This window comes from Pan troglodytes, chromosome 6 (genome assembly GCF_028858775.2).
Source record: "Pan troglodytes isolate AG18354 chromosome 6, NHGRI_mPanTro3-v2.0_pri, whole genome shotgun sequence".
NCBI lineage: Eukaryota > Metazoa > Chordata > Mammalia > Primates > Hominidae > Pan > Pan troglodytes.
The window spans coordinates 9,962,630-9,984,231 of record NC_072404.2 but is presented as its reverse complement, the minus strand read 5'-3'; the positions used below and the strand labels follow the sequence as shown (position 1 = coordinate 9,984,231).

General features: G+C 45.9%; 1 protein-coding gene across 4 annotated transcripts in view; it reads right to left on the bottom strand.

Annotated features, from left to right (window-relative positions):
• SDK1 (sidekick cell adhesion molecule 1) overlaps positions 1-21,602 on the bottom strand; it is a 961,868-nt gene that overhangs the window by 232,656 nt on the left and 707,610 nt on the right. For all 4 annotated transcript variants that reach the window (XM_054687368.2, XM_518946.7, XM_054687367.2 and 1 more), the window contains exon 17: positions 16,549-16,730. In XM_054687368.2, coding sequence (XP_054543343.2) covers positions 16,549-16,730 — 182 coding nt within the window. The remainder of the gene's footprint in view (positions 1-16,548; positions 16,731-21,602) is intronic.

Sequence of the window (21,602 nt, the reverse complement as noted above, 5' to 3'; positions counted from 1 at the left end):
TTTTCTTCTTCTTCTCTGTTTTAGAAGCTCTTAATATAGAGATATTAACCATTTCTCTGGGATATAAACTGCAAAGATTTCCCCCAATTTGCTATTTGTCTTGTTTTCCTTTGCTCATTGTATTTTTTTGCATATGGAATATTTTAGCTTTTTAAAGCTTGTAAATAGTCAATTCATCAATCTTTTCATTATTGCTTCTAGATTTTGAGTCATTGTTAGACAAGTTTTCCCCACTTCCAGGTTAGAGAGACTAAAACTAGTGTTTTATTCTAGTACTTGTACAGTTTCATATTTTTAATATTGTTTTCTAATATTGATATCTCCGATCCACTTGGAATGTATCCTTGTATATGGGGGTAGGGAATGGATACAGTTTTGTATTTTTTCCATACAGGTATCCACTTATTTCAATAATGCTTATCAAAAAGTCTATTTTATTCAGTTATTCAAGATGTCCTTTTATTATATACTAAATTTCCATATCGAATGGGGTCCATTTCTGGGCTTTCTGTTCTGTTCCGGGCATCTTCTAGTCATCCACCAGTAGACACACCATTTTAGTTATAGCACTTTACAATATGTTTTAATACCTAAAGAAGACTAGTCCACCCTCATTACTTTTATTTCAGAAGTTTCCTGGCTATTTTTGCTCATTTATTTTTATGAATGAATTTTAAATTAACTTTTCTAGCTCCAGAAAAAAATCTGATATTATTTTATTGGGGATCATGTGACAATTCTAAATTCACACAAGGAGCACTAATTTCCCTGTGATGTTGAGTCTTCCTGTTCAAAAACATGGTCCGTTTGTTTACACCTTCTCTAGTAATTTCCAGCAGCATTTGTACTTTTCTTCGTATGTGTTTGCTATTTCTTAAGTTTATCCCCAGCTTTCTTTTCTAATGTTATTCTGTTATTGTAAATGGGATCTTCTCTCTGATTACAACTTCAAGCTGTGTTTTGCTTGTGCATATGAAGTCGGTTTGTTTTTACATGCTGATTTTATAGCTTGCTAGTTTGCTAAATTCTTTATTGTTCATAGTAGTTTCCAGATATCAAATATTATTATCTGCAAATAAAGATAGTTTAATCACTTCCCTTTGGGGATTTATACCTTGCCTTGCTTTCTCGTGTCTACGGCTGTGGCAAATGTGTCGATTTCAATATTAAAGAGCAGAGGAGACTGTGGACTACCTTACGCTTCTGCCTTCAGCAGGAATGCCTGTAGGGTTTCCCAGTCAAGTAGATGGGGAATGCAGATTTGAGAGCTTGAGGTACATGCACAGTTTACCGTATCAAATAAATGTCAATACATTTCTATTTTATCATATGCTTGTACTCCAGATGGGCATTGAATATTGGCAAATATCAAAACTGCATTCTTGGAATAAATCCCACTTGAATATGATCTACTGTTTTAAATGTACTGTTGGATTTTGATAATTTTTACCATTTTAGCTTTTCCCATCAACACTCTTAAGATAAAACTAATCTGCAACTTTCTTATCTGGTGCATTTCTCTGCATTCTTTGGACCTGTTTGGGTTTTCTGTGGCCTAGGACATGATCAATCAATCGATCTATCTATCTATATACTTTTTTTTTTTTTTTGAGGCAGAGTCTCACTCTGTTACCCAGGCTGGAGTGCAGTGGCGCTATCTCAACTCACTGCAACCTCCGCCTCTCAGGTTCAAGCGATTCTCCTGACTCAGCCTCCTGAGTAGCTGGGATTATAGGCATGCACCACCATGCCCGGCTAATTTTTGTATTTTCAGTAGAGACAGAGTTTCACCATGTTGGCCAGGCTGATCTAGAACTCTTGACCTCAGGTGATCCGCCCACCTCGGCCTCCCAAAGTGCTGGGGAAATGTATTTATTTTTATAAAGCTAATTAAGTCCAGTATATTTATTGATATAATCAATAAATTTCACTTCAGTTCTCTCATATATCTACATATATTTGCTATATCTACATATATTTATATGTAGATAGTTGCTATATCTACATATATTTCTCTACATACATATAATTACATGTACACTTCTTGACATATGTAAGTGTGTGTGTCTTTATTTGGTCTGTTTTATCTTCTCTCTTTTTTGATATGTTTTAGTAATCGGGAAGGTTTTTGTACTTTTGCTCTAATGTTTATACACACATAATTCAGATGTTTACATAGAACCTTAGTCCTCTCTTTCTCTGGATACAATCTATTGATTATCTGTTATGAGTAACATTACCACTGGCTAGTAAACTTTTCCTTTCCTCCCTAAAAATTCTGTGATAAAAGATTACAGACTAATAATATGGCAAAATATACAAGTTCAATTTATAAATATTATAATTTGCTGAAATAATTATTTTGGCTTTAGATTTTCAATTACACAAAAGCCGATTTTATCTGATAACTGCATGCATATGTGTATGTGTGAGGATGTACAGATGTACGTGCATATATACATGTACAAGAACATATCTATGTACACTTAAATATGTGTATATAGACTCATCTGTGTCCATGTATATATACGTGTCCACATGCATGTGTATGCATGTGTATATATAGATGCAGATGTGTATGTATACATGTATATGTATACTTGTCTCTGTTTGCGCATGTATGTGAATGTGTATGTATGAGGGCCTACTGTTATGAAACCTGGTCCTTCCTTTGTGTTTATGTAACAAATCTAAGTTTGATGTCTCTGCCTTAATGGAGCTCATAGTGTAGTAGGGGAAGCAGCCATTTACACTTCTGTGTAATAGTGCTACAGTGCAGGTCAGCATGGAATTCTTTAAAGGAGGCCCTACGGAGGAGACAGTTCCTGGGCCAAAGCTTTAAATATAAGTGAGAATTGCCAGATGAAACACAGCGGGAAGGCTAGTGCAACCTGGGAACATGCCAAGGCATGGACGCAAGCTGGAATACATACGCTCCATTCAGCATCATGGTTTTGTTATATGAAATTAAAATCACCTGAGTGTTGGTGCCGAACGCTTCTTCTGTGAAGCTTCATAGCACCAAGGCGCGTATGAAAAGCCCGTTGATGATGTCCAGATAGAGTTATGCAGACTGGAGGAGAAGGTGCCCCAGGGGCCCTCCTAGGTCATGGCATGTGCCAACTTGCTGGGCAGGAGTCCTGTCACCTCACCCAAGCCTGCGACCTGTCAACTGCCGCCAGCAAAACTTCTTGGACCCAACCTTCCTGCTCCTTACGACCCAACCTTCCTGCTCCTTACGTCGACTCGTGCAGGGTGTACATCATAAGGAGGATTTCCCTTATGCTGAGCTGAAATCTTTCTTTGAGCAACTTCTGCCCATTGGTTCCCCTCTGTCTTCTGCGTAAGCTGTTTTCGTACACATATATAGCTGTCACACTATTTGAATGTCACAAAGATATCCAACTGGACTTGACTATGATAGGAGGAACAAATGCCTTGGTTCTCTCTGTGTGGCTCACACGATGAGACAGATGGAGCACTGCCCCTCTGGCTCTGCTCCTCGGAGGGGCCTGAGTTTTCCTGCTTCCCCTGGTGGCCAGGCACCCGGAGTCGATGCTTGACGCGCATCTAGCCAGTACAGGGTTGTATGGTGCTGCCATTTACCTCGATCTGGAAACCTGTCATCCACAGAGAGTTTAAGTTACGGTCACAGCTCTCTCTGGGTGTAAACCCCAAGTGTTATAACTGGTGACAAGTCACGTCTCCCCATCCTGCTGCCACGTTAGTGGTTGTTGTATCCGAGTGCAGCATGTTGGCTTATCCTTTCTACATTTCAGTGTGTTGATTCCAACCACCAATCTAACAAAGCAATTTATTTTTGATTTCTGATTCTGGGGCAGAATCGATGAATTACCCCCTTAGCTGTGACACCTGCATATTTGACAGGGATGCCATCTCCATTTGCTCCAAGTCACAGACGGTACTGCCCAGGAGAAGCCCAGCATGCTAGAGTTTGTTGAGGTCACCCTCCAAGTGGTGGCTGATCAAGTAGATCACACTCTTTGGGCATAGCTCAATCCCCACCCTGCTTGGGTGATGTGAGTGGGAGTCCATCTAATGACCTATTACCCAATCCATATTTCTCATCTTATCTACAAAGTGCTTACTGAATGAATGAATGAATGAATGAGTGAATGAAAGAAAATCAGCAAGGCATAGTGGCTAACACCTGTAATCTCAGCACTTTGGGAGGCCCAGGTGGGCAGATTACCTGAGGTCAAAAGTTCAAGACCAGGCTGCCCAACATGGTGAAATCCTGTCTCCACTAAAAATACAAAAATTAGCCAGGTGTGGTGGCACGTGCCCGTAATCCCAGCTACTCAGGAGGCTGAGGCACAAGAATTGCTTTACCCAAGAAGTGGACGATGCAGTGAGCTGAGATTGTGCCACTGCACTCCAGCCTGGATGACAGAGTGAGACTTCTTCACAAAAAAAAAAAAAAAAAAAAAAAGAAAGAATAAAAGAAAGAAAATCAAGCTATAGGATGAATATGGTATTTAGGTCTATCAATTCAGTGACCCCCACCCCCCTCGGAAAAGCAAACGGGGTTGGTAGAATGTGCCGCACTTTGAGCAGACCCGACATGACCCCTGGTGATGGCTTCCTGGGAATTACAGGAATTACAGGGTTGTGCTTCTCTTGGCGTCTTCCTTTTACATGAACCTGGAGTCCTGTCCCCATCAAGTGTTGCAGAGCTCCGTCCAAGTATTTCCTCTCCACTCCTCATCTTCCAATGGGTTTTCCGCTGAATGGGCTCTTCCTCTCCTTTTTGAGATGAACCCCATCCCAAGTCACAACAAAATCCCGTGTTTAACAAAAATCTCATTCATCTTGACAGGGAGCCGATCAAAACCAGAAGAAAAGGGATACTTGACTGGAAGTCAGTGTGGCCAATGAGACCTTCCCAGCCTGTCCTCCAAAGGGCTGGAGGTGGAAATGTGGGACATAAAGTGTTATGAAATTCTAGCCTCTTCCAAACGTGTGTTTTCACTGGTTCACCTTGGTCCCAACAGCTCAGTCCTCTTATGTAGACAATGTGTCATCACCCATATCCACCTTTTTCCCAAAGCCATGACCTTTATTTTAAGGAGACTCCAGCCTCCCACCCAACCACCAGAGTTTCTTGAGACACAGTTGAGGTTTCTTCTGAGAGATTTGCCTGCACACGTGGTGATGTCACATGTCACATGCTGTGGTTCACGGGGACTGTTGCTTATTGTTTCTCTCCAGGAGCCTGGACTGATCCTCCGTGGGTACAAGCCCTCTGCTATGACAGCTGGTGGGGCTCATGGTTATTAGTCCTTGGTATTACATTCTTCTACCTATCAATGCCTAAAGAAGGTTCCTAAAGAAGAGTGGGCGTTAGAGTCACCTGGAGGGCATGTCGAAACACATATGGTAAGAGTTTCTGATTCAGTGGGTCTGGAGTAAGGCCCGAGAATTTGTATTTCTAACAAGTTCCTAGGAGATGTTGATTCTGTGGGTCCATAGACCATCTCTGAGAACCACCACTGTCAATTTGCTTTTCTACTTATTTTCTCCTCCCTTCCTTCCCCTCCCTTCTTACCTAATTGCCTACCTTCCTCTCTGCTCCTTTCTTTCTTCCCTCTCTCCCTCCCCTCCTCCATTCTTCCCCTGCTTGTTGCTTTTATTCTATCTAGATCCTAATTAATTGGTTGATAGAAAGCCCCTACTCTCGTTCCCACAAGCCCCTTCTCCCCCTTCTCCTCTCCTCTACCAGGACCGTGTGCTGCCGGTTAAAGCCCACAGAGTCTGTGACTACGTCCAGCAGGCATTTTCCCTGCTGCTGAAGAGAGAGACACACATTTTTATTTTTGATATTTAAGTCAAATAATGTGATGAAATTAATATAAAGCTTATTTGCAACACCCCTGAGTAAAGATTATTACTATTCATCTTCTCTTCCATCTACGTAAACGGAGAAATAGTAGAAAATGATGGTTAATCCGAGGAAACTCATGCTGAGCATGGAGCTCTAGGATGTTTTGGAGATTTGCAACATGTCAAATAAAATTAATAAACTGATATTAGGAGGTGCTGGGAGAGCAATTCATAGGCCCTCCTGGGCCAGGTGGATGTGAATATCCAGGCCTCTGCGGTAAGGAATGAGCAATTTCTACATCTTACTTAGTATCCCTACGGGACTGTGCAAACCCCACCTACACATGCTAAGGAGCCCACTGAGAATGCTGTAAAATCAGCTGGATTTGGCACAGGAGGAAATTAGAGTGCACTGTCCAATATTCTAACACGCCCAGTTCTATTTACTAAAGCAACACTACCTTCCCTGTTACACATAAACTGTGAAATCTCAGTTTCTCTACACAGTGAAATTTCATCGTCCATGACCCTCAGGTGCAGTATCAGTTCTCCTGGGTGCTGGGCAGCCTTCACTGGACTATTCAGGGACCACCTGCTGGCTCCGATCTCCTCTAGCAAGCCAGGGGCTGGGAGCTGAGCAGCCAGTGGGGGAGCTGCTTCTACCCCACGATGCAAGAAGCACAAATCTTCACGTCCTGCACAACGGCACACGCCGTTTTTCATGATCCCAAATGTACATGGTTTAAACTATAAGGGACTGATGCATCTATCCAGAACACAGCAGGGATTCACAGGTGTCCATTTCTCCAGGTTACCGCATAGAATTAAATGTATACGCCTTTGAAACCAGGGAGCGGTGAGTTCGTTACCTGGTAGAGTCACCGGCCGCACACCGCTGGGTGGGTGTACATATTGCCGTTTGTGTGCCGGGTGTTATCGTTAATTCCAGATTGTTATGGGCCACGGCTGAGTTCTCGCGTTGTTATGGTGCTTGCAGTTTTGATAGACCTGAAGGTTCTCACTGCATTAAACATTTCTACCGCATTATTAGGTTAGCAAACCTTTGACAAATAAGCTCAAGTATCTTTTCTGATGGCCTTCAGAAGAAAATAACACTTAAAAAGTTTTGTGTGTTCCTTTCTGAACTTATTTTTTTTCCAAATCTTTATTTGCCAGGCATTGAAGAGAAGCATTTGGGGCCAGTGTTTAGGCCGGGGTGGGGGCACAGCACGTGGGGAGAGCCCGCAGGCCCTGGCAGGCTGTCTGCACACCGGGCCCTCGTGAACCCAGTCCTCTGACTCTGAAGTCAGTTAGGAACAAGATGTTATTTCTATTCACAAAATACCAGTTTCATTCCTAAAATATATCTTCGCCCATGCCAAATGCTGAGCTTCTAAAACACAGGCCCAAGGCCGCCGAGGGTGGAAGCTCTGGCCACTCACTTGGGCTCCTGCCGACTTGGTGTCTCCTCCTCTTCCTCTCCCGACCCCCGCTTCCTATGCACCTGTCGATGCATTCTCCACTTCTGAAAACTGCATGTTTGTGGTTTCTCTTCCGCTCTTCCCACGACCAGCTCCCCTCTCCAGCCGTGGGGCAAGGGGCCTTTCCATACAGCATGGGGACTGAGGCCCTGAAGACCAGCGCTGCGGCCCGGCGTGTCCAGGGTGCTGAGCGGCATACCTCCCCAACGCTGGGCATGCGTTCGTGGACCTAATTTCCCCATGCGCCTTCTGGGCTGCAGTCCCGGATTCAGCATTTCCAGCAGGGGAGGGGGAGGAGGAAAGATTCTGCATTTAGGCTCCTGAGCAAAGCCAGGCTCAGTGTGGGCGGCACCCAGGAAGGGTTGCTGTTGGACATCACAAGGCTGAAAGACAGGAAGGCCTAACCCACATGTGATAGGGCTCAGGACTGCTTTCTTCCGAGACTTCGAGACAGCAAGAGTCAGGGCAGAAGGCAGACTGTGGTGCTGAAGATGGAGATTAAACTGGTGCAGCACTGGGTGTTGAAACAGGAACAATAAGCCCTGTGTTTTCAATCAGACATCTATTTTATGCTTCGTTTACTTATAGGTCAGGCATTGTGCTTGGATATGGGGATACAGATATGAAAAAGACAAATCAGACACAGCCCCTGCCCTCACAGGATTCCTAGGCTAGCAGGAAAGACAGGCCTGCGAATCACAGAATAAGGTGATGCTCACAGTAACTTAGATTGGTTTATTTTTCCACATGTCCTCTAGTGGCAGGTGAAGGGTAAGTCCCAGGAACCCCTTCTCTGTGTGCACAGAGGTGATCTGCACCGATACAGATGCTAAACCCTACCTGCCCTGCTCCACCCCAGTCCTCCGCTATGTGCCTCGGCTGGCGGCCCTGCTCACGCCCTCACTCAGACCCCTGTCTGTCTTTACAGTTGGAGGGATAAGACAGGCTTCATAGCCGAGACCCTGATGAATCCTCTGTTCGGCGGAAGCTTTTTCCGAAAGGGAGGCAAGAATCAGTCAAACCAAACAGTGTTGCTGTATTGCTGGAATTCAGGATTTTTCAAACTGTAGGTCACGAATACACTCGTGGATAGGGAAATCAACTCCGTGGTCATAGCAGCATTGTTTTAAAGAATGAAACAGAATGGCATAGAACAGAAAATACCAAAGTACACATACACTGGGAGAGTCACTATTGTTCCATGGATGCTCTGTTTGTGTGTGTGTGTGTGTGTGTGTGTGAATGCAAAATAGAGTTCTCATTGTGCACTGCAGTCCAAAGTGCCCAGAAACCACTGCAAACCCACCCTCCACGGCGGCAGAGTGAGAAGCGCGCCCATGTCTTTTCTATTCCACATACATGCGGCTGTGGGAATCTGGAAGTCATTTTTCACCAGGGCTGATATACACAGAATGAAAAACAAAAACAAAAACAAAAAACATAAACTGTAGTGATGGCAGATGATAGCCTGGGCTTGGGAGCCCAGCAGACTTAAGTTTCGGCTCTGGCATTTCTCAGCATTGTCCAGCTCTATCACCTGGGGAAAGTGAGTTACCTCGCTGAGATTCCATCTTTGCCTCTGTCCAATAGGGATATGATGCTTATCTTATGTGACCCCCAGGGATGAATGGAGTAAGACAGTGAATGTAAGGACGTGGCACAGCATGGTGAAGGCTGGTACACAGTGGCTTCCCCTAAAGCGTGAGCTTCCTGTCCTTTCTCTTCCTGTAGGTTCTAAAAGACCAAAGGAAGCCCACCCCTAATGGAATATTCCATATCTATTTTGTTCAGTTTTTACTTAGTGTTTTAGGCAACACTGGGAGAATCTGGAACATTATCCTATTCTGCAGGTACAGCCTGAGGTCTAGAAAGTTGTAGGGCTTGAGAAACAAATCTTTTGTGCAATGTCATTTAATGCCACACTGAGAATTTCCCAAGAGGAGATAAGAATGGGGCTTGCAAACAGAGTGCTCATTTATAATCCTTACTTTAGAAAACCTTTCAAAGCCCAAGTGAACATTTAGGAGCTTTTACTAATGTTTTAGAAATGTGGATAACCAAATGTTTTTTCCATTTCTTTTAAAATATGAAATATTTCTCTTTCATTATAAGGTAATGTTCTGAAACCAGAATAAATCATTACAGCACAAATATACCTGTTACAAGAAGAAAAATGATAAAGAAATAAAACCAGAAAAAAAGGAAAATCTTGGTGTGCTGAGAATGATGATTTATAGCATAATTTGTCTCTGGACCCCTTCTAGAAAAACCAACATCTGCGTCTTAATGGATGAATTCAAAAAATGTATAGAAGGAGTTTGCTAATCCATACAGGCTTGTTTTAGGACAAAACTGTAATCGATTACATTTTATATCCTGGCAGTGTCTAGTGTTCCACACTCAGGTTCACCTGAAAACTTCACAGCCACATTCTTTCTTCCTGTGTCTTTCATCATTATTTGAACAATTTCTAACAAAAACTGAATTTGTGAGCCAAACAGCGAGTCAGCATTGATATGAACTACTGATTGCTTCAAATGACTATAGTACTCTCCCTCCCAAGCTACACTATTAGAAAGTTGCTGAAGTAAACATTGGCAGTAAGAAAAATGTTTCTAATTATACTGGGCACTCGGTTATACACAACTTACACTCTGCGGAATTTTTTCCACTCGACACCAAAAGCGTATTGATTTCTGAGTTCATTTCGGTTATTTAAATTTAAAATTCTCAAGTAAATTTCAGTTATTTTCCATTTCATCGTGGGTAATCATCATGGAAATTTGACATGCGGAACTGAGTCTGTTGGAGTTTCAGGCCACAGCTTCTGTGAGAGCACCAACCTTTCCTGTCACCCCTCAGAAAGTTCACTTGGCTGAAACTGTATTAGAGCTTTGCTGCTCAATTTGTAAGTTAATATGTCCCATTTTAAAATGCCTTGAGCTGAAAAGGTCATGGAGTCACCGTTAATAAAATCTATTAAATGGGATTGGCCGACAAGATAATGGGGGATGGTGGATGAAGGGGGATAAGAAAAGTCAGGGAAGTTAGAAAGTTTATATTAAGTAATCCCCATGTGTCCAAGGTGCTAGCCCATGCCGAGAGCTTGCGAAGAACTGGAGTGAACAAACCATGCATTGTAAATATATCTCAGCCATAAACGGGATTGAAAAGAAAAACAAGGGCCGGGCGTGGTGGCTCACGCCTGTAATCCCAGCACTTTGGGAGGCCGAGGAAGGCGGATCACGAGGTCAGGAGATCGAGACCATCCTGGGTAACATGGCGAAACCCCGTCTCTAATAAAATACAAAAAAAAAAAAAAATTAGCGGGGCGTGTTGGTGGGCGCCTGTGGTCCCAGCTACTTGGGAGGCTGAGGCAGGAGAATGGCGTGAACCCAGAAGGTGGAGCTTGCAGTGAGCCGAGATCGCGCCACTGCACTCCAGCCTGGGAGACAGAGCAAGACTCTGTCTCAAAAAAAAAAAAAAGAAAGAAAGAAAAGAAAAACGAGGCGTGTGGCCAGTGAGTGGTGGGGTCAACATCGCACTGTGCTCTCTACATGCTGCTGATCTTCCTTAAGGAGTTGCCTGGAAGGAAACACATTTGAGACCAAAAATCTATGCTCTAGAAGAATGAGCTGCTACCTCCCCCTGCAGCAGACAGCTTCTCCATTGCTCCCTGCCTGCTGCTGGTGCCAACCAGGGCAGCCTGCATGCCCTTCCCTCCCTCAGCCCAGGCATATGCTGTGTCACTGCTGAGTTCTCTTTGAGACGGCAGCCTAGCAAGTTCCACACCTGCCTAATGGTAGCGCACGCTGCACCATCTTTCCCGGGCATTCGGATACTTTCTCAGGAGGAGCTCAATCCAAGGGCCTTATTAAAGTCAAGATGAATTATATCTCATTTCCCCGGATACCTCAAGCTGCCACTCACTGAAGGGAGGAGGAGAAATGAGGCTGGCTGGCCTAGGGCTTCCTTCTTCTCCTGGCTGGGCATTTCCTGCCTTCTGCATGATCTCTGACATGCTGTCGAATTCTGTTTGTAGACATTCCAATAATTTCCCAAATTATGCCGACAAATAATTAATTTTATGAGTTATGCTTTCCCTTTCAGTTTACAGGCGTTTTAATTACTCCCTTTTCAGCTTCAAGGACCTACTCAGGCCCCTAGGCTGCCTTGACAATCAGTGCTAATAGCTGGGGGGTACTTCAAGCCCCTAAGTGGGGCTCCCAGCAGCAAATAAGCATTTAGCACTTAATGCCCAAACAGCCCCACGGAGCTGGGGGCCTGAGGCTGAGGAGCCCTCAGGGTATGGGTGGGAAGTCGTGGCCTGGAGGACCTGTGCTTTTGCAGTTTTCACTCTGTGTGAGGCAAGCCAGGAGCCCATTGTCAGGAGATTTCATCTCACTTAGAAAGTGAGGCAGAAGCTGTGAGCTTCCCCTTACTTCCTTAACAAGGGACAGATATGTGTCCAGCTGGAAGGCCACGTTGCCAGCCTCTGCCACACGGAGAGAATTCCAGGAATTGTAAGCAGAGTCAGCAGCAAATGGAACTTCTAAGAAAGTTCCTTAAAAGTGGGCATACTCGTTCCCGAGGCACAACCCTGAGCCTTCCTCCTTGTTGCCTTCTAGAGTGGGGATGCGATGGCTGGCACTGCAGCAGCAGGCTTGTGACCTGAGGCACGTGCTAAGGTGGCAGCCAAAAAGACAAAGAACCGTGAATCTCTGATGACCTCGGAGCTGCCGCTATGACTGCCCCACCCACTGCCCAAACCCCTGAAGTGAGAAAAGTAAAAACACAGCTCTATCTTGTTTAAGCTCCTGTCACTGTGGGTCTGTTTCTAGCAGCCAGACACTATTCCTAAACAACACAGATAGCTGCAAACTCTGAGGTGTCCCCGCCACGTGGATCACAACCCTCGTGTCCATAGCCCGTTCCTCTGGGTGCTGACTGAGGACTCTTCAAAGCACACCCAGTACCCCGATCTGTGGATAGATGAGGGGTGACCGTGCATGAGTGAGGCTGATTTCTTTTCTATTTCCTGCTCTTATTTCATGAATGTCAGTCTCACCTCCAGGGCCAGACTGCAGGTCCCCAAGGATGATGACACACCAGATATCTTCCCTACCCTCAGGGTCAGGGCCCGTCCCACAACTCTGCACACACCGCAGGTGCTCACATCAATTCTTGAGTGTCTCTGTTTGATGTTACTGTCAGTAGGGAGATGACCCCCAGATCTCTTCCAGTGTAATGGCCCCTATGGAAGCATTCAAATACCCTAGTAGACACTCTTCATCACAGTGGAAAAACGAATACAGACAAAGCCACACTGCTGGCATGTGTGTGAGGTCTCCTTGTTTTCAAAGCCTTTTCACACGTAGTATCTCATCTCCTCTTCACAGTGCCCTTTGAGTCAGGACAGGTGTAAATGCCACAGTTTCACAAATGAAAACTGCAGGCTCAGAACGGGCACAGGTGCTTCTTGAAGGCACATTAGTAGTAAATATGGAGTGAGGCCTGGATGGACTCCCGGGAAGGGCTCTTTCTGGGGGTCACATATCCAGAAAGATGTGTGAATATACACGTGTGTGTGAAACGTCACGCTCACTGCGCCCCCACCACTGTCCCCCTGATGCATTCACAGTCCCTCTTGTCACTCTGCTTCCTCATGTGCCACCTTCTAGGCAGATCCCTTTCTGTCCCATTCATTGCGTCTTCCCCTCCAGAGCCAGGCAAGCATTGCCCCCGTCTTCCCTTCACCTCCCCAGCTCTTTCTAGACTGGTGGTCTGATGTCATCTCCTAGCAATGTACTGTCACAGAGGGGAACGTGGATTCAGGACAGAATTCATATGCTTGCTTCATTCTGTTCAGCGGCAGCGTGGCTGGCTGGGAGGTCCTTGAATAGCACAGAGGGATAAGTGCATTTGACTACACTGAGGCATCAAGGCTCTGCAGCCAGCCAAGCCAGCCATGTCCCCCAGGCCATGGACCACCCTTCCTGCTGCCTGCCACGTGCCTGACCCCAGCCACGTCCAAGGGATAGTGTCCTAACTCTCTGGTCAGTAACTGTTATCACCCCCCAATTTATCCTGGGACTCAAGCATGTCCCTCGAACAAAGAAGGGTCAGGTGGGTGGTGCCTGGCGTCTCCGAGACTGTCACAAGCCTGAGATGTTCGTCCTCGTGGCCCAGGAATAGGTTTAGGGTTGGAGTCAGGGTCTGGAAGAAAAGCATGACATGACCTGCCCAATCCCAGCAAGCTCCAGGGAGATTCCCCAGAGGCATTTACCATCCCACTGAGCACACGGGAGTCCGAGACATCCAGAGAGGGAGGGCTGAGTCCCTCAAAGGGAGAACGGGGCCACCTGTGTTTCCACACCAGGCTTAAAAGGGAACAAGGGAGGGCCATCCACATCTGTATGAGGGTGCTCCCGGGAGTGCCGAGGCGGAAGACATGAAGAAGACACGAAGACAGGAATTACGACTGTGTCTGCTGGGCCCTCCGAGACCCATGAGGGGCTCTGTATACCAAACCCCAATGTCAAACACCCAAGTGAGGGAAGGATGGTGCTGCTACAGAAGCCGAGCTGCAGATGGGAAACTGCACGTGCAGCATTATCCACAAACGTTCACTCATGGAGAGCATTTTTTTTTTTTTAAGTATAGATGATGAACCAGATTTGGACCAATCGGAGTCAGGTTCTCATCACATATGGGAAAAAGTTCATTCCCAGAGCAACGCAGAATTTAGTAATTTCCCCATCCAGAAGACTACTTGGACATGGAGGCGGGACCCCACCCACTGTGCCACTATCTTAGGGGGAACCCTGCACCCCAGCCCACTAGCCTAAGCACAGTCCCTCGCCAAATCTCCTCCGAAATCTCAAGTCCTACTGACGTCAGAGGCAGCTGATGTCACTCAGAGAACAGCAGTCTTGTCTTGGAAGCCTGGGTGTCAGTGCTGGTTCTGCCTTTGTGGCCTGTGTGATTTCTGACCAACTAAATTCCAGTTAGCTAATGTTCAGCTTCCTATGAACAGGTGTCTGAAAATGAAACTTGCCCTGCTCTATCCTATAAACTGTCTGCACTTTGAGGAAGGGTCTGGGCTCTGTTCCTGTTTTTATACCCAGTCCCATTGTACAGGAGGCACTGAGCCTGTTCCTGTTTTTATACCCAGCTCTGTTGTACAGGAGGCACTGGGAGGTGCTTGTGGGGCCAAAACTGCATTCGTTTACAGAGTTGCTGGAAGGCACAACCCTGGAATCCATGAGAGCTGTTTTGAAAACAATGGGGTCCCACCTAAACTTACATCCCTATCTCTTCTCATTGCCAGCCTTTGGAGCTAGAGGACACTCATCAATTCATTTTTTTTTGTCTCTGGAGTCCCTGCTGCCATTCTCTGCTCCCCGCCTCCCACCTTCCCTGCACACCCACGCACAGATTCCACCCCTAATGCAGCATTTTGCTCACGTCACTCACAGATCTTAAGTCTTTCATGGTTCCCCAATACCAACTGAATAAAAGCCAGAGTCCAAAGCCTCAAAGCCCTTCTCAATTAGGTGGAGATCCACTTCCCTCTGCCCCATGCAGAACTCAAATGCACCGGAAATAAAATGAAACAGTCACAGTTAATAGTAATAAGGGATTACTAATAGCAATATGAGACTTTTTAAGTGTTTCTAAGTTTATTATTATTTTATTAAATAGACTAATTAAAGCAAACGTTAACTGTCCAGGTTTTCAGCCATTTTCCTTTTCAAATGAGTAATCAAGAATTACTTGCAGGCCGGGCGCGGTGGCTCACGCCTGTAATCCCAGCACTTTGGGAGGCCGAGGCGGGCGGATCACGAGGTCAGGAGATCGAGACCATCCTGGCTAACACGGTGAAACCCCGTCTCTACTAAAAATACAAAAAATTAGCCGGGCGTGGTAGCGGGCGCCTGTAGTCCCAGCTACTCGGGAGGCTGAGACAGGAGAATGGCGTGAACCCGGGAGGCGGAGCTTGCAGTGAGCCGAGATCGCGCCACTGCACTCCAGCCTGGGCGACAGAGCGAGACTCCATCTCAAAAAAAAAAAAAAAAAAAGAATTACTTGCAGATGGACAGGTCCTTCCTGGCTGTCCTGCATTTTAAATATTTCTTCTAGTCGCTGTGCAGGCAGAACTGACTGCACTTAATTTATAAAGGAGGATTTATGGACTTACAGATGACAACAGACAGCCAATCAATACGGGATGATAATAACAGCATGTAATATCAAGGAACATTAGGTCTCAGGCATGATTTGGGGAGAGAAGCAGGCAGTCAGAAACCTTATCATTTGAAAAAGGTCAAGGTCTGGTAGCAATAAAAATGCCTAAGCAAATAAAACCACACCTGTGAATCGGGCGAGGGCATAAATCGCAGAGTGAAAAAGGATTTTAGACTCGGCAGAAAAATCACTTCCCTGGGCAAGGATTTGGGCTGCTGTAGGACAAATGAGGCTGTGTTGGGACAGGGTCTGTTTATTCCTGCTAAGAGCAGTAACAGTGAAATGCAGATGTGGAGGAGATCTCCCAATGCTCGCTCCTCCTGGGGCTGAGATCTGAATCTTTCAGAAAACAGCGGAGGAACCAGATGCTGTGGAAAGCCTGCCACGCCGCGCCCAGATCTCACCACGGATATTTAAGAACCACTGGCTTCATGACGTTTAGGTCTGGTCAATTTTTCCAGGGGTCGGGGGCGGTTTTTATTGACCTAGTAGATTGTTTGCTTGTATAACTGAAAAGCGCAACCAAAAAAAGTACCACGTTGCAAATTCGATTACCAATAATCACGTTAGGTCGTTAAAAATAAAACTGTGAATAATCATCATGCTCTTTGAAAAACACTCACAGTAGCACACAGAACTCCACAGCCAGCTTTCCTGTGAAAACGTACAATCATTCCAGTTAGAAAAATCCAGTTCCACAGACTTTTCAAGACTAGATGCACCCGTCAAAAGGCGTGTACAGAACCTTCCTTAGTCACTGAAAAAGCAGTCAGAATATTATTTGTCTCCTGTCTACGGTTCTGCTTTCATTGAGGAATAGCTGGAGAGATCCCATTAAATACGTGATGAATTTTCTTGTGAACGCTCCCTAGGGGACCGAATTCTGTTTTTCTTTCTAACATACTCCAGTCAAACCTTGCAAATCCCATTCCCTGGCAAAGATCCCACCACCTCGTGGTTTTGGAGACAAGCTTACCTCCTTGCAAGGTGTACTCGGTCACTGCCCTGCTGAAGACGCCCAGGCCGGCCCCGTTGTACGCCGCCACCTGTATCTCATACTGTGTCCAGATGATCAGGTCTGTCACCAGGCAGTAGTTCACCTCCGGGCTGGTGATGTTCCGCTGCTGGTACTCTCCGGGAAGGCCAGCCAGGCGGTACCTGCGCCATGAAGGAAGGCCATCACGATAAGGAAATAACTGGACCCAGGAACGGTGTTTACCCGCAGTTATTCTGCAGGGTTAGGGGGAAATGGAAGTAAATAATCAAGAGCAGAGCTGAGAGGTCAGCCCTAAACAATACTATTTCCCAATTCGATGATTTTGAAAAGTGTGTTCTAATCTCACAGTGATTATAAGCTCAAGGCAAAATGGTACTGACATTTCAACTACATAATGGTTAAGAAAAAATCACAGCTTTTTACATGTAACTCGTCTAGGGACTACAGTGACTTAGAACCAAAAATTCCAGACATGATTTCCATCGGGGAGTTGCTGTAAATCAGTTTGAGAAACACTTTCCTCTTGTGAGTCTGAAACGTGGGGAGACTTCCAGAAGCAAGCAGCACACGGCCTTGTGGTGTCCAGGGACAGAGCTCCATTTAGGAATTGCAGGTTTGTCCAAGTGTATCCCAGAACAAGAATCAGCGGCTTTGAAAAGGTGTTGAAATTTCTAAAATACTAGTCCAGTACTAACTATGACGAATTGCTTTGTAGAAGACCTCTGTGAGTGCTTGGGTACTATGTTCTCAGCATACTAAAGGTGGAAATTTAAAGTAGTGTTTATGAAAAAGATAATGCACACAACTCAGGACTTAGGGTGTATAAATTAGGAAATTGCTGTGTGTACTATGAGAAGATTTGCATTGTATTATTTTGATTAGCATATGTTTCTCCATGATTCAGTCTATAGAAGTTAATGCACTGAACTGACTCAGGTAATTTATTGAGCTTTCCTGGATCAGCCCCTCTGGGTAAAGCCAGGGGCATGCCCAGTAGGAGTGACTGCCCTGTCATCCTGCAGCTTCCAAAAGCCTCTAATTTCTATCCCAGAAGTGGCTCCTGCCTCACAGTCCCACACTTGAGTGGCAGCAAATCCGCTGGCTTTTCACGGCGTGTGGAAATCTTCAGGCTCCTCCAGGACGCTGATCTCTAAGCTCTGTGGCTCTGCAGATTCCATGTCCATTACCTGTGTGGTCCCACGCGGGCAGGGCACCTGAGCACGAAGGGGAAGGAGCTGAGACAGACACGCGTGGACCGGAACATCAGTAAGGCTGCTGACATCGAAGCAGAGAAGAAACCCAGAAATTCAGGCCCTAAAATGTAAAACAACTTTCCCAAGAAAAGGAGGGGTTGAAAATGAAGTGAGGAAATCGAGAAATGGTCACACAAGGTTCTTCACAAAAATCAGGAGTTTCCGAGAGCATTCTCTCGTTCCCTCTTGCCGCCGACCATGTACGCTTGGTGGGGCCTGTTTGATAGAAAACAAATGATGATAAGCAGACGGCCCTTGAGTAGCAAGAAGGTACCAGGTCTCCTTCTGTCTCTTGCCTGAAAGGAACAAGTGGCCTCTGGGCTTGCCTGGTGGGAGACTCAGGGAAGGGACAGCGTTATTCCGTGATGGGCAAAAATGAAAGTCAAGTTATCAAACCACGTTTTGGCTTCCTAGTGTGTCCATCTCTGACTCCTTTACTGAACGATCTGCACCAACCAAGTACACGTGCAATTCCCAGGCGGTGTTCGGATCACCGACGTAGCATGATGGTCCTCAAGGTAGTGGGCCACTGGGAGAAAGGCTTGGCATGGATTCACCTGTGTGACAGGTATTTCCACTTACATTCAGCATCTACAAAAGATGAACGCTTAAAATAAATGGGACTGAGACAGCCATTTGGGAAAAGGTAGAAACTGGCTCTGTGCCCACACCATGCACCTGAGTAGCCTGGGCATGCTGGCACCAAGCACCATCTGCAATCACTATGACGGAATGAGGATGCCCTTTAAGAAGGATTCCTCGTGTGGACCCAACGCTACACAATGCACATTCCAGGGAAGAGCTGAGGAACCAGCATCGGAAGACTTTGCTCAACGGCCACTCAGAAGCTGGGTGGTGTTGGGAAAATTCCAAACTTCTCTGAGCCTTGGTTTCCACCTCTTTAAGGTGGGAATGACAGTAGCATTTCCATTCTTGTTGCAAGAGTCAAAGGAGACACTAAATGTAAAAGAGATGTGAAGGTGTAAAGCACTGCCTAAATATATATAGATTTTTAAACACTGCTCTTCTACTGAGAAGTATGGTAGACATAACTGAGTTACAAGGAACTACACCTGCATGAGCCACCCATCTTCTCTGGGGCCACTCTTAACAGCACTGTGAAAAACAAACTGCAGAATTTACATCTTGCAAAGAGCCTGCGCTCCCCTCCGGAACAGTCAGGTTGGCCCATTCTGACCAGGGGCTACATCTTCCAAAGAGCCTGCGCTCCCCTCCGGAACAGTCACGTTGGCCCATTCTGACCAGTGGCTACATCTTCCAAAGAGCCTGCGCTCCCCTCCGGAACAGTCACGTTGGCCCATTCTGACCAGGGGCTACATCTTCCAAAGAGCCTGCGCTCCCCTCCGGGACAGTCACGTTGGCCCATTCTGACCAGTGGCTACATCTTCCAAAGAGCCTACGCTCCCCTCCGGGACAGTCACGTTGGCCCATTCTGACCAGTGGCTACATCTTCCAAAGAGCCTGCGCTCCCCTCCGGGACAGTCACGTTGGCCCATTCTGACCAGTGGCTACATCTTCCAAAGAGCCTGCGCTCCCCTCCGGGACAGTCACGTTGGCCCATTCTGACCAGTGGCTACATCTTCCAAAGAGCCTGCGCGCCCCTCCGGAACAGTCACGTTGGCCCATTCTGACCAGTGGCTCCGGGTGCTTTTGTGATAGTCACAGGATGTCTAAGAAGGTCACAATCAATAACGGAAGTGCAGGGCAGCCTCCTCTTGCTGGTAGGATATGTTGCCCAGGAGACCATCTCAGCCAGAACAAGATGATTTTTTTGTACAGAAATAAACAGGAGAACGTTTTTAAAGGACATAACCCCTATGCTCCCCTCGAAGAAACACCCTGCCTATTATTATAAATATTTTATTACCGCACACGCATCCTAACTACTTCTTATGGCTGGAGCCACGGAAGTGATTTATTTCTCTTTGCTTTCCTTGCATTGTGCCTCGGATCTGACACAGAGACTGTGCCCTGGAGGATACACACTCGCAAACAGAGAGCTGATGTGCAGACCGGAGGATTATGTGGAAATGTTTCTAAGCAAATTCACTTTGGCATGGCTCTTTTATTTCTGAAAACTTTGATATTCACAGGCCTAGGGTACTGCACCCTCATCTTGGAGCTTTCTGGATTTAAGCTCCTGCAAATACAGACGATGCCCTCATCTCCAGCACCCAACTCTACTGACCCCATCACAGAAAATCCTTTTAACAGTAGTAATCCCACAAAATAGAGAAATGTGCAGTCCCCGAAGTGGCCTCGTAACATCAGAGAGATTTCATTATTAAACTCTGTGCCCCGGGCCTGGTTCTGTGGGATGACTTTTAAAGTCCTTACTTGCGGCTTCAGCCTAAGGAAACTCTTCCTGCACGTGCTGAAGAAAGGCAGAGGCAGAGGGATGACAGGCCTGTGCTGCTGGGTACAGAGGGCAGCCAATTATTCTCATTAGTGGATGGGTGCAGAATGAGAGGTAATGGCTAAGGCAGGGGCAAGAGCAGCAGTGCCACAGGAGCCCTTGGCCGCAGGCGGCGGGGACACGGGGCTGTTTTCTGGAGTGGAGGTGGTCAGGCAATGTCCCAGGGGATCAACAGGAACCAGAGCCTGCGGCCCCCACCCCGAGGGGACAGAACTGCAAGCTCCTCTTCCCCCTTCTTTGAAATGAGGAAGGACAGTTGGAGCCTTGAGACAAAAGGGGCCTTGCTATTGATTGGAGCTCCTTGTGTACCCCTGGGGATGGCCCATTTAAACCACTTCAGGTGGGTCACCGTCTGGCTTACATTTAGAAGAGAATCCCGACGCTGGAGGAAAAACTTGAAAACAGCGGCAAATTGGTTTTGACAGGCAAATAGTCCAGGCACATAGAAAAACACATATTAAATGATGAATGGATGGCTATACACATATACACAGGGAAGGCGTTGCCCTTCATACACAAGGATAATGAAGCTGAAGATGCAGCATTTCCCAATTTCTCACATTTATCTAAGAAATTACATCTGTCTGCTGAAGACCTTTGTTAGCCGCTATTTAATGATCACACACTTGGAACGAGCCCAGGAAGGGAATAAGCAGATACCCACTGTTCTTGTCCCAATATCACTGGTAAAATGAACAAATATGTCCACAGTGGTGCAATCTATTAGAAGAGATTTAATAATTATTATGCAATTCTGCTTTACTTTTGCTTTTACTTGTGTCAACAGGCTACTGCAATGATCGCGTTCAGTGCAATTTTAAAATTAGCAGTTTTGGCAAAGGAGGTTTCTTCTCTCAAACACAGACAAGTTCAGATACAGTGTTCCCAATAATTCTAGAAGCCTAACTCTCCTTTATAAAGCAAAGATAGCACACTGGCTACCCTTCAGCCACATCTGGCCTGCAGAAGTGTGTGTTAGCCCTTCCCTTTGTTTCCAAATATATTGATTTCATTTCCAACATCTAAAAGTTGTGAGGTTTCAGGTACAAAGCTAGATCTTTGGATTTCTGGAAATAGCAAGCAACATACCAGCATGGTGACAACTGGCTAATAATTACATGAAATTAATTATTCTTAATTTAAAATTGCTGTATTGAACAACACAAGCCCTTAGTTGAAAACTTAAATGGAATCAAAAGACCTACAATGAGGCCAGGTGCAGTGGCTCATGCCTGTAATCCCAGCTGAGGATTGGGAGGCTGAGGAGGACAGATCACCTGAGGTCAGGAGTCTGAGACCAGCTTGGTCACCATGGTGAAACCCTGTCTCTACCAAAAATACAA